The sequence below is a fragment of the Eurosta solidaginis genome, chromosome 3 (genome assembly GCF_040869045.1).
Source record: "Eurosta solidaginis isolate ZX-2024a chromosome 3, ASM4086904v1, whole genome shotgun sequence".
Classification (NCBI taxonomy): Eukaryota; Metazoa; Arthropoda; class Insecta; order Diptera; family Tephritidae; genus Eurosta; species Eurosta solidaginis.
The window spans coordinates 242,932,356-242,946,683 of NC_090321.1; the positions used below are offsets into that span (position 1 = coordinate 242,932,356).

The window sequence follows — 14,328 nt, forward strand, 5'->3', positions numbered from 1 at the left end:
GTTTGTTATTGTAAAATTATCAATTTGCAATCAAAATATTATCGGTTACTCACGGAAAAGTAATAAGTATATTATTAAAAGTATATCGATTTGTTTTCGGGAACTTTTAGATTTCTTACCTGAAAGTTATCAGCTCGTTATCGGCTAATTATCGATATCAATATTAAATTGGTATGTTATCGATTTCTTGTGGGAGCATTACCAATTTTTTATTGGAATACTACCGACGTGTTAACGAAAACTTAAAAGTTTTTTGAGAAACAGATACCAATATAACTTCAAAATAAAATCGAAGATACATGGGCCCGTGTGGTTTTATACTATTAATGATCGAAATCCATTTTTAAATCAGAATAGCTCTGAAATAGTGAATTCTGTGAATTACTCATGTTTTCTAGTGACCACACGAAACTCATTAGATACATGTTTTATTACAATTTTAATAAATAGTGTGACAGAATCATATTTATCTTTTTAGTAAAATTGGTTTTTATCAGTAATCGTATAACACGATATGGGTCATGGGTAACTTATCGATAACAAGTCGTTAATAAATCAATAACAAGTTGATAATAAGTTCACAAAAACCGATAGCATGCTGACCAAAAAAACGAGACACAACGATAATAATTCACTATCAATAATAAATCTGGCTTCCCTGCTACTCTGGTTGAATGCCAGAGCCAATATATTGAGCTTACGTATATCTTAAATGAGATGTGGCTGATTATCGACGTTGGCTTCATTCAACCGTTCTCCCCTGTTGTTTGAGAAAGATTTAGGCGCAAGCACTTCGCACAGGTAGGAGGAGATATTTAACAAGTGGCCATTGTCATATGACTGGTCCTTCTACTACCGTTGTGGAACCACTGAGCTACATGCAGTAAATCTTTTAAAAATAGGCAGTAGTTTATATTACTAACAACGCTTCCTCTTAGATACAACCAGCACCACCTTCGTCGATCCCAACATATCCTATCCCAGAGTTAAGACCAATACTCTAGCTATTATTCTGTGATGAGAGATAACGTCGGTCTCTCTCCGAGCATCTCTGTGTCTTCTAGTAACCAATCATATTGTTGTTGCTGTGCTAACAGTGCTTCGCCCCATTCGATGACCATAACCACTCAAAAATTGTAATCAAAGTCCTCTTACGGGAGTCCAAAGAAACTGGCAGTTTCAACGGGGAGGACCATAAGAAGACAGTTGTTAGAGGCGTAAGTTCCACATTACAATTGAAAAGATAGTTGGTGTCATGTGGGAACACATCGCCTGCAGGACATACATCACGTATAATGGGGAATACCCCTCTCCGAAGTGTCACCGTTCCTAGCAGTACCCCGTCATCACTCCCAGATAAGGATCAATGGTAATATTTTCTCTCCGATCGTCCAGTTTCTAATAGTGCCCTGTCATCTGTCCCCGAGCGTCACCGCTATTGATTATACTCCGTCGTTACTCTCCGGGCGTCAGCATTATTAATAGTACTCATACCGTCATCACTCTCTGGTTAAGACCAGCCTCGTTATTATCCTACCCGAGTGTCACGGTTACTTTAAACAACATTGGCTAGTACTGTATCTCTATCTTTGCAAATCCGTTACAGTCCTGGGATCGCAACTTCCTCGGTGACATTGCATTTATCTCTCTCTCTCTCTCTCTCAACTTGACTTGAGCTTTGAAAGCCGCGTTGTGCGCGTATGCTAGACATCACAACATAAGTTTACTGTATATTTATTTAGATGGGGGAAGTGGGACCTTCACCAAACTCTGGATCGAGTGAGCATACCTCAACACCAACCTCACATATGTGATAGAGAAAAACTACAGCTTATCTGCCAATGCGGCTCTAAATTGTCAATTCTTAAACGCTACTTTAAGTTCTTCACCAAAATCTCAATTCAGCGAAACACTCACACATACATAAGCAAATACATATAATCGCAAGTTTATTTGTTTGTAGCGTAAATATTTTACTATACGTTGGCTTATATTAAATTTAATGCTTCTTGAAATTATTGCAGCTGCTGCTGCGTTGTAGCTTGGCAATACATTGAAGTTGCTAAACTGTACAGCAGCATTCATTCGCCGTGCGTTGCAGAAGTCTTCTTCTTTATCATCATGCATCATAGTCATATAAATTTTCATTAACCCAACAAATTTGAATTTCTGTGGCAAGTAAAACGTAAATTGTGTGGCCAACATAAATCTTAGCGAAAGTTGTTGAAGTGTAATATAAAGTAAATACACTTTGGTGTATTGACAAGTAAGTGTGTGTATGTATTTATTTTTTATGTGTGCACGAACACGTAAAAATGTATATATGTACATATTTATATATATGTGTAACCAATTAGTGTACTATATACGTAGATTGTATTTGTTGGCCTTGGCATATTTTATTTTTATTTTCCTTATTCATTGTGAACATAAACTCGAATACACATAAACATACGTAAATATATACGTGGAAGTTTAATAACTTACCTTTTCAATTATGCAGACGAGATTTATTGTAGATCCCATGTCAACATGCAGCTCACCGGAGCCCAATATAAATGCCTCTGGTACGACCACTTGCAGATTTACAAAATGTGATATGACGCCTGTCGGCGTTGAGACCTATAAAATATAAGGGGGGAAAGGTTGGATTTACTAAAATAAAAAATCTTTATTCTTACTTAAATTCATCGATAAAAAAGTTTATAAAGCAGTTAATTAAGAGTAATTATAGTTGAAAATCTTGCTTTGATATGAAACCGCTGAGAAAAAAAAATTTGGAAATTGATGGCCTTCTGTTATGTATTACTAGGAAAAGTTCTTCTTTCATAGTTATTTTGGTCTATAAATAGTTTATTGTTTACCGTCTTGAAGATCGAGTCTTGCAATTTTTGTAAAATTAATATTTTTACAAGTTATTTTGTATTAAACAAGAGTTCAAAGCAGACTTTGATCAGCCGGAGATATCGATAAATAATCGCGGCGTTCTTCTGCCCGATAATTCAAGGGTTGATAATCGCAAACCAATTGTCAACCTCACCTACGCGAGGGGAATCCTGTTACCAATATATAAATATATCATACACATATTTAGCGTTATGGAGAAGAAGGTTTAATGTGGTCATATTAAGCGTACCCGAGATGGTTGAGCTAGTAACTTAATGTTGTTTTTTTACCGGAACGTACCGGATATATATCCGTAAAAGGACCATCAACATCGATAAGAGTCTACAAAACCTTCCGGGAGTGGCTTCGGCACCAAAAATGTGTGTACTCTCTTGCCTATCTCTCCTTTCTCTATGTTTGTTCCTTGTTTTTGCTTCGTATCTTCTCACCTAGACTTTCTAGAATTTTTTCTCTATGCCCACTTTTTCTTCAACCTCCCTCTAATTTTCTTCATCTCCCTTCTTTCTCTTGCTTCCTGTCTTTTCTATTTTCACCAAGCACTTTCTCCATAATTATCTCCATTTCCTACTTTCCTACTTCTAATTTGTTTCCTCACCCTCTCTACTATCTTCCGCTTTCCCCTCTCCCCATCTCCATTTCCCACTCCTTTCTCTTATTTTCATTTTGATCTTCTTCTACCTAATACTTTCCGTATAACTATCTTCTTTATCTATCTCGTATTTCCTTGTTCGAACGCGTCCAATACATCCAATTTATTACCCATAATGATAAAACACAATAAAACCCTGGTGCATATTTACGTCTTTATCTAAGAAATGGATTTACATATGGAACTGAAATCCACTTAGAAGCCATCTAAGATCTAGAGTTCTAAAGTTACCAACTGATTTTTGCATTCGTTTTTATACCCAGCTGTACTTGTACACAGGGTATTATAACTTTGATTGGATAACGGTTAGTTGTACAAGTATAAAGGAATCGAGATAGATATAGACTCCCCTATATCAAGTTCATCAGTTCCAAAAAAAAAATTTGATTGAGCCAGGTCCGTCCGTCCGTCTGTCCGTCTGTCCGTTAACACGATAACTTGAGATATCTTCCCCAAATTTGGTACACGAGCTTATCTGGACCCAGAATAGATTGGTATTGAAAACGAGCGAAATCGGATGATAACCACGCCCACTTTTTATATATATGACATGTTGGAAAACACAAAAAAGCTGATTATTTAGTAAATCATACACCTAGAATGTTGAGATTTGACGTGTGGACTGATATTGACACTCTTTATAAAAAATAAAAAATTTTTTAATGGGCGTGGCACCGCCCACTTGTGACAAAATCAATTTTACAAATATTATTAATCATAAATCAAAAATCGTTAAACCTATCGTAACAAAATTCGGCAGAGAGGTTGCCTTTACTATAGGGAATGCTTTGAAGAAAAATTAACGAAATCGGTGAAGGACCGCGTCCACTTTTATATAAAGGATTTTTAAAAGAATCGTGGACGAATAATACAAGCTATAACTTTGCAAAAAAGAGCTTTATATCAATGGTATTTCATTTCCCAAGTGGATTTATAACAATAAATAGGAAAAGCTTCAAATTTCAAAAAATGGGCGTGGCCCCGCCCCTTTTATAACTAAGCAATTTTCTATGTTTCGAGAGCCATAACTCGAAGAAAAATTAGTTCAGGATATAACCATATGTATTGGTATTATTACGCAGCCTGTAACACTATTAAGCGCACAAAACGACAACAACATTTCAAGTGTACAGCTGGGTATGTAATGTTCGGTTTCACCCTAACTTAGACTTCCTTACTTGTGTTTGAATGGGTTGGCCCTGGTTCTCTTTCCGGAAAGACGATAAATTAATAATGATTAATTCTTCTCTAAGGAAAACTTCAATTTTAGAAAAAAGATAAAAGCCTCCAAGTGGGGCTCTTATGGGGCACATTTAATTACTCAAACCATGAATTGTTTCAATATAAAATTTCCATAAAAAACAAAAAATATCTGCTTACTTCCTTGAAATTAACACTACGTTCATTATGATTGGAAATTTCAAGCCATCGCTTAGCTAATAACAAATAAAGGAGGTTTTATGCTTTGCTGATTTCCTGATACCTGTCTCAAATATAACTGACATATTAGCCGATACAAATTTGAACAGTACATATAAGGTACCTTATCAAGGATCATTCTTGCAAATAAATACTTCCTTGTACTAGATAGACTATTAAAATGCTAAGTCCTATCTTGGCAAACAAAAATCGTGCTCTACTAGTCACTTTTCGTACCCCTACTGCTGTATGATACAAAAGCATGGAATGTGAGAACATCAGATGAAGGGACTTTGGGAGTGTTCGAGAGAAAAGTTATTCGAAAGGTTTATGCACCTCTAAGCTTTGGCGACGGCGAGTACAGAAGAAGATTTAATGATGACCTGTACGCAAACATCAACCTAGTTCAGAGAATTAAAACGTAGTGGATACGCTTGCTAGGCCATGTTACGGGAATGAAATATGATGATCCAGATAATAAAGTATTTTATTTGGAAACCGGCTATGGAAACAGAGGAAGAAGGCGACCGCAACTACATTTGAAGAACTGGGTGGAAAACGATTAAGATTTTATTGGTGTAACCAATTGCTAATAACCGTTCAAATGATTAAGCGCCATTGAAGTGAGTAAGTGTTATATATTTTTAATAGAAAGTTTTTAGACTTGCTATCGAACATTTTTTGCTTTGTTTTAAAAAGCTTGATATCAAAAAGTTTATCAATTTCTCATCCGAGTGTTACCAGTTTTTTATAGAGGAATTATCGATTTGCTATGAAAAAGGTAGCGCTAAAACTTGAAAATAATATCGATAATACATATGTGACCTGTCGATAACAAAGCCGTAATGAAACAATAAAAGCCGATAACTCAGCTATAAGAAAACTACAGATCGGTCTTCTATTTGATTTTTATAATAAGCTGATTATGAACAATGACTTGTCGGAATCAGTTATTGTCGATCAGATGCCGACGAAGTTTTTATGAAACTTTAACCTCTGGGCCTGTTGTAGTTATCCAAAAAACACGAGTTGTTTTACGAACACCTGTATTTTTAACACGCTTATATAAGCTTCACTTGTATGTACGCTTGTGTGTAACTCTCTAGGCTAGGCGCGCAAAGGAGAGTTAGACCCATCTAGCGCCAATTATTGAAGACTTATTACGGCAGTGGTTAAATAACCCGTTACAAAAGGGCTGTATTTAATAGCGGAGACACGAAACTCTGTGCTACGGTGCAACCAACATCAAATATCTAAGTGGATTGTAGACACTAAAATGGCACCTTATTTGCATGTTTTTTAGTTTTCTGAACTAGATTTATTACACATCGAACTTCATGAGGCGAGAATACTACCAATAAGGGAAAGAAATGAAATGCTAACCAAACAGTTTCTGTTCAATACCCAGAAACCTTGGCATCCCAACAGACATCTGATTGATGAGCCAACACCGCACAGGGGCTTAAGGAGTCACCTCCGTAAGCACTATGAAGAAATACGGCACCTGAGACCACAGCCGTGTGAAGCCAAAAAAATATAAGCAGGTCCTTGGTAAACTCCATAAACAGGCGTCGGACCTCTTTGTCAGGAATTGCCCGGTGAATCAAGTACTCAAAGAGCAATACCCTAAACTTGTGGAAGAGGAACGAACACACCCTAGGAAAACGCAAGTCACTCTAGCCCAACTGCGACCTGGATACTGTAGCAGGTTAAACTGTTACTTATCCAAAATCAACCCCGATATTCAAAATGTATGCCCTGCTTGCAATGTGTCCCCACATGACAACAACCATCTCTTCAATTGTAATGTGGAACCAACGCCTCTAAAACCTCTCTCATTATGGTCCACCTGGGTTGAAACAGCAAGTTTCCTCGGATTCCCGTTAGAGGATATTGATGAAAATTTGTGAATGGTCAGACCTTTTGGAAGGGGCGATGCACTGCTACACAACAACAACAGCAACAACAAAATGCCGTTTTTAGGCTGGAATACTATTCAATGTTGTACGATTGTACAAAGCTTTTCTACTTTATGTTAAAGTCGAGTTGAAAATTTAGTTAACTACTAGCAGACCCGACAGGCGTTATTCTGCCCTAAATTTGGCCTATCTGAACACATTTTAATAAGCTTTTTCCGTCTAACTCTGCCCTACCCCTCTACACTTTTTCCTATTCTTTTTAGTCACTCCTCCCTCCTTCTTTTTCGCTTCATCTCCATCTTCGTCTCATTCCATCTCTTTCTCAGTCTCCTTCTCTCTTTTCTCTTCTCTCAAGTTTTTCTCCTTCTTCTTCATCTCTTATTGCCAGTCCCAGAGGGTGGTATGTATTTTGTTCCAGTCCCATTCCGAGTCTCAGTCTCAGTCCTAGTCCTAATCCCAGTCCAAGTCCGTCTGTGGTATTTTTCCCGGAAAAAAGCATGGTAAATCCTAAAATAGCAAATTTATATACGATTTTTCAGGCAAATCGAATAGGACGTATGTAAATAGTTATTAATTTTTGTCTTTATTTCGGCTTTGAATGCATATTTATCAGTTTTGCCAGGTTGATGCGCCTAAATCTAATATCACAATAAACTTTAGAGCTCTCAGCAACAGCTTTCATTTGATATCCATAATACACACACATTCTAGGGGTATCCAGGTCCATGTTTTGGCTTATATCTCGATACCCTAGTCACTCAGCGGTGTAAAACTTACTCTGTATTAGAGCACTAATCAACAACTTTCATTTGATATCCATACTGTATAAACACATTCTAGGGGTACCCGGGTCCGCGTTTTAGGCTATAACTCGAGACCCTAGCCTCCTAGTTGTATGAAAATTATCCTGTGCTATAGCACTCATCAACAGATTTCATTTGATATACATATTGTATAGACACATTCTAGGGGTACCCGGGTCCACGTTTTGGGCTATATCTCGAGACCCTAGCCTCCCAGTTGTATGAAAATTATCATGTACTATAGCACTCATCAACAGCTTTCATTTGGTATCCATATTGTATAAACACATTGTAGGGGTACCCGGGTCCACGTTTTGGCCTATATCTCGAGACCCTAGTCACCCAGGGGTATGAAAATTATTCTGTACTATAGCACTCATCAACAGCTTTCATTTGATATCTGTATCGTATAAACAAATTCTAGGGTTACCCGGGTCCACGTTTTGATCTCAAGACCCTAAGCACGTAGCGAAAAAAAGGTAGACGTTGGCCGATTCTCAGACCTACCCATTATGCTTACAAAATTTCATGAGAACCGGTTCAGCCGTTTCGGAGGAGTTAAGCCTCTAAAACCATGACAGAAGAATTTTATATATTAGATACACCTAAAATTTAAAATAAGCTTATGGAAATTCGAGTTCATATTACAGCGCTAGTCGAGTTGATATAAACGTTTTGACTTGCTGGAAGTTTTAAAATTTTTCGCTTGAAATCATGGCATGAATTTTGTGAATTTACTGAGATTATTAACTTAAAATTCATTGAGTTAATACTAATCTTTGAAGCTTAATTCAAGCATGTTACTTTAGAATTTACTAAGCAATTATTAAAGAATCAAACTTTAAATAAGTAAGTAGGATTACACACATTGATTATTTTGGTATTCAATAAATCGTATGAAATGACTTCTCTTGAAATGTGACTAAACTATCATTCAGTCAAGTATACTAAGAATTTGTGTTAAAAGGAAACATTGGTGCCCAAGTTACATGAACATTTCTCTAAACTTCTTATTGTATATTACAGATACCAAAATTTACAGTTTGAGTGACTTTACTAACTAAAACAGCTGCCTGAAAGTACAAAAGTAGTCGTCATATTTCAAAAAAATATGCATATATATGAACGTTTGATTGCATTATGTCACACATCGTAAGAGTGTTTTGCCATATATCCCAAGTTCCTTTTCTATGTATGTGTTTATGTTGAACTTTATAAAAGTATAATGTGCACAAAATCAAGCACATATGCACACGTATGCATACCTGCAGATAAACATGGAGGAGGAAGCAAGCCTTGTTATTTTCATATGAATTCAAGATAGTCAGTGTCACTTGCATTGTTGCTCATACGCCCCGTTTACCAGCATACAGACGAGTTTCTACAAATTCGTATACAGTTATATATGCGCTGCAAAATATTGTGCGCTTAATCCCTATAGAGAGTAGTTTGCGGTTGATCTCTTTTGTCTAGGTTGGTGTATAGTTTTTCAACCATTGTTCCTTTTGGGTTAAGCTGGGATTAGTCAGAAATTTATTGAGTAAATTTTGAGAAACAAAAGCAGCAGAAAGATGCCTAATTCGGCAAGCGCTATCTCATGACCACGCCTATTAACAATCCTCGTCGTTGTGTATTTCTCAGGGCATTTAGTTAAAAATGTGGATGAGGTTGGGGAAAGATATACCTCAAAATGCGCAATACGTGACATCTTCAGAAAAGATGTATCCTAGAATCTGCAGTATGTGGTAGGACGCCCTTGCTGTAAGGGCAAGGGTGTAATATTTCTCAAAGATTTTGGTTTGCTACGTCTGGCAGGATACCACCTCAAATGACACGCCTATGTTTAAGGGGAATATGATGTGCATAGACGGGTAATAATTTCGCATGCCTTGTGGAAGAACCGCAAAACTACGGAAAAATAATTCAAGAAAACTGTGGAGCCTCCATTATCGAAGAATTTCACATTGTTTATTTTTTTTTTTAACAATACCAATATACAAATATACAGAGGTAATTCTACTTCTTCTTCTTGATTGTTATTGCCCCCATTTGACATAAATTGTATTTTGATATTTTCCTTTGAAACAACGCTACCATATCTTAAAACCTAAATGTACCAACCTGGTATCTGGTTTTTCAATTATACCTGCCATTTATTATATTGGACCTTATCAGTGCGGCTTAAGACCTGGTAAATCTACCATCGACCAGATTTTCACAATGCGCCAAATCTTGGAAAAAACCCGTGAAAAGAGAATCGACACACATCACCTCTTCGTCGACTTTAAAGCCGCCTTCGACAGCACGAAAAGTAGCTGCCTATATGCCGCTATGTCTGAATTTGGTTTCCCCGCAAAACTTATACGGCTATGCAAAATGACGTTGAGCAACACCATCAGCTCAGTCAGAATTGGGAAGGACCTCTCCGAGCCATTCGAAGCTAAACGAGGTTCCAGGCAGGGTGACCCCATATCGTGCGATTTCTTTAATTTGATGCTGGAGAAAATTATACCAGCTGCAGAACTTAACCGCACTGGAACAATATACTATAAAAGCGTGCAATTACTGGCATATGCTGATGACATTGATATCATCGGCCTAAACACCCGCGCTGTTAGTTCTGCTTACTCCAAGCTGGAAAAAGAAGCGGTAAAGATGGGTTTGATGGTGAATGAGGACAAAACGAAGTACCTGCTGTCATCGAGCAAAGCGTCAGCGCATATGGGCCTTGGCAACCACGCTACTGTTGGCAGCCATAATTTCGAAATAGTAAAAGACTTCGTTTATTTGGGAACCAGCATCAACACTAGCAACAACATCAGCACTGAAATCCAGCGAAGAATAAATCTTGCCAATAAATGCTACTTTGGACTAGGTAGGCAATTGAAAAGTAAAGTCCTCTCTCGGCGAACGAAAATCATACTCTACAAGTCACTTATCGTACCCGTCCTGCTATATGGGGCAGAAGCATGGACCATGACAACAGCAGATGAAGCGGCTTTGAGAGTGTTCGAGAGAAAAGTTCTTCAAAAGATTTATGGACCTCTACGCGTTGACGATGGCGAGTACCGAAGAAGATTTAATGATGAGCTGTACGAGCTATACGCAGACATCAACATAGTCCAGCGAATTAAAACGCAGCGGCTGCGCTGGCTAGGCCATGTTATGCGAATGAAAGATGATGCTCCGGCCAAGAAAGTGTTTCTATCGGAGCCCGCCTATGGAAGCAGAGGTAGAGGGCGGCCCCCACCCCGTTGGAAGGACCAGGTGGAAAACGATTTAAACTCCCTTGGTGTGACCAATTGGCGCCGGTTGGCGGAGCGAAGGAGCGACTGGCGCTTTGTTGGACGGCCATAACCGTTTAGACGGTTAAGCGCCAATTAAGTAAGTAAGTAAGTACTAAGTGTGTGAAGCACAGGGAAAAGTACTATGTACGACCTAAGACCTCTCTACACGATAATATTATTAATCATGTTTTTTAATGTTTGACAGGCTGTTCCGAACAGGTATTGAACCAAATATCGGTTTTTGTTTAAGCCGAACTTGACACACCTCTTTCCCACTATTGGGGGCTTAACCCTTCTATGTTGCTATGAAGCTGAGTGGCTTAGGCAAATGCAGCCATAAATTGCGCTGTGTTGAGACACAGTTTTACCCACGTTGTTTCACTTGCAATAACGGTGGCATGTCCCAACAAAGAGCGATGTTGTTACAAAGTGATTGAGAAGCTAAAACTAAAGGGAGTTGACACAGAAATCGTGAGAACTAAGAGACGAATCGGTTCCTTACTACTAATAGATCGTAGATATTTCTACAGAAAAATGTCTATCGAGACTATGAGATCTGAAGAAGGAAGCTTCTTAATTTCATGGTTATAATAAGGCAGGAGAAATCAAATAAACTCCTATCAATACTCGATTTATCGGATGTAATGGAGTTAGGTTGATAATAATATTATTACTTTCAATTTATTTGAGGGAATTTTTTCAAATTTCTAAAGGCAGGTCATGAATCCCATGCGTGGTAAAGTCTGAGGACCCGCCAAACCTAATGCATAATCAGAACACTAATAGGTCTTTATGGAATTGAATGGTACACCGCGTTAATTCGTCCTCTTAATAAGCAACGATACCGATAATGAATATGTTGTATCCATAGCAAAAAGTTGTAGTTGCAATATCCAAACTGTTGGAGGGCAAAAAAACAAACTGCCTGCCGGCAATGGTTTGCAGATTGCTTTTCCCACTTAACATGTTATGGTTTAAGAAGCGCTACTCTCCTTAAACGGATACACAGATATTGCCGTGCTTACTCGATGCTGCATTTTAGTCGTACTTCATTCTATTCACACCTTTTCAGAAGCTATAAAAATATTTATACACTAAATACTGTAAGTTGTATACAAATATTCAAAACATTATTATTTTAAGATGGCAATGCTTTTTTGGCATTTGACAAATTGTATCTCTGAAAAATACGCAAATGTGGAAATACTTTGTTAAATGAGACGTTAAAAAATTGATATAATCGCTAAGAATTCCCGTAGGGGTAAAAAGTAGACTTTCTGTACACGTGGGCGAAGAAAGAGGACCTGGCCGACAGTACCCGTAAGGGTACGAGAAGATCTGTCCTAAAAAGGACCTATCCTACACTACTCGTTTATTCATAAACAGGGCAATTGGTCTGTCCATAGGATATGCTTAAAAAAAGGGTTTCACTCTGTTGCGGTTGACTTGCGCCGAGCAGTATGATAAAGCCTTTACTACATGCATAAAGTAATAGATTCCTATGCGCCCTGCGTAAAGCTGGATGCTGTTCGAACCACCTGATTGTGATTTTAGCTAATCACAGCCATGGTCGCGAATCTTTCTTTCCGGTTGCTTTTTCTCTTGATACTGACATTTTGCTGAGATAAAATTGTTCAATAAAGTGCTTTGCTATATATGCAAGTTTCCAAACCATAGGACGGTGAAATAAAGTCCCAATTGTTGGGAATTAGACATATCTAAGCATTTATCTGGTGAAATCGGAAAGAAGAGATGCAGGTAAAATTCAATAGTGGTTGGCAATAAACATGCGAAATTGTGGCCACTATAAAATCCACGAAAATATTGGGATTAATTGCATCGAACCATTTATCGGAGGCAGCAGTCACTTACTGCTGGAAATATTTCGAGTGGTGCAAGCTAACTCCTTGCAAACCAATTATATTAAAAATAAATTTGGGGATATCATACCTTTACCATCATTCAGTCACTTGTTGTTGGAAATATTTTTCGGTGGCGCATGCCAGCTCCTCGCGAAACTATTACATTAAAGAGAAGGACTTCAAATTGAAACATCAAACTACCACATGGTGTAAACCATTATTATAAATTTCATATCTACGTATCCAGTTAATTTGTAGATATCATATGTTTGTCATCATTTTGAACTCAGTCATGAGTGACATTGAAATAATTTCTTAAAATTCGTAGATATAAGTCAAACGGGATCGGGAGAAATTGGGTTTTGAGTGACGAGCGGGGAAGGTAATGAAGTGTAGGAACTAGAAGGGTTTAGCCCTATTCAGCTTCGGCAAGCTAGGATCTAGAGACGTCTCAAGAGATGGGTTGGCGGATAGCGTTTTGAAGTTCTATGTTCGATGATGGGAGCACCTACAACTCCTTTCACCCTAGGCACCCAAAATCTATACACCCCATAATTGTAATAAAGATTAAGCTATCAAGAATTTTATGAGTAATAATAAATAATGAATTACTAAAGAATAATTAGTGCGTGATGAATCGTATTGTGGAGTTAGGACAGGCGGACGGTAGGACGAATTTTTCAGCCGTTCGCTACAAGCGTACTCAAGGGTCATCACGTTCTCAAGTGCGTTCGAAGTTTTCGACACAGGTAACAACTCCAACTCATATACATAAATAAATCCAAACTGGCTATATTTGCACACTCATTTACGTCTCATCCCGGACTCATCCCAGACTAATCGCATTTTGTACAGGGTAAGTATGAAATTATATTGTTTATTAGGTGCAAATGCTTTGGGACGCACAATTTATGAATGAATTTGGCAAGCAAATTTTGTGCCAACTAACTTCTTAAACTACATATAGAGTTAGTACTTGTAATTCACTTAGTTTGTTAAGTATTATTTCTTGTTTTCAAGTTTGAAGTTAGTGCATTTGCTATAGAATGATGTTGCGAGCATTGAATTTTTGGACTTCATGCATAGTTGAATAGATTGTGCAGACAATGTCACACAAACACACAACATTACTACACACATATGTGCATATGTGTGTGTGTCATTTGAGTGATCATATGCTTAACACAGCTGGTTATATTGTGGTGATTTTTTACACTCAGTTGAGCAGAGCTCACAGAGTATATTAAGTTTGATTGCATAACGGTTGGTTGTACAGGTATAAAGGAATCGAGATAGATATAGACTTCCATATATCAAAATCATCAGGATCGAAAAAAAATTTGATTGTGCGATCGTCCGTCCGTCCCTCCGTCCATCCGTTAACACGATAACTTAAGTAAATTTTGAAGTATCTTGATGAAATTTGGTATGTAGGTTCCTGAGCACTCATCTCAGATCGCTATTTAAAATGAACGATATCGG

The 14,328-nt window shown here is 37.7% G+C and overlaps 1 protein-coding gene across 7 annotated transcripts in view; it reads right to left on the reverse strand.

Annotated features, from left to right (window-relative positions):
• The window catches only part of dpr12 (defective proboscis extension response 12), a 725,043-nt gene that overhangs the window by 221,861 nt on the left and 488,854 nt on the right, over window positions 1-14,328 (reverse strand). For all 7 annotated transcript variants that reach the window (XM_067775740.1, XM_067775739.1, XM_067775742.1 and 4 more), the window contains one exon: window positions 2,488-2,622. In XM_067775740.1, coding sequence (XP_067631841.1) covers window positions 2,488-2,622 — 135 coding nt within the window. The remainder of the gene's footprint in view (window positions 1-2,487; window positions 2,623-14,328) is intronic.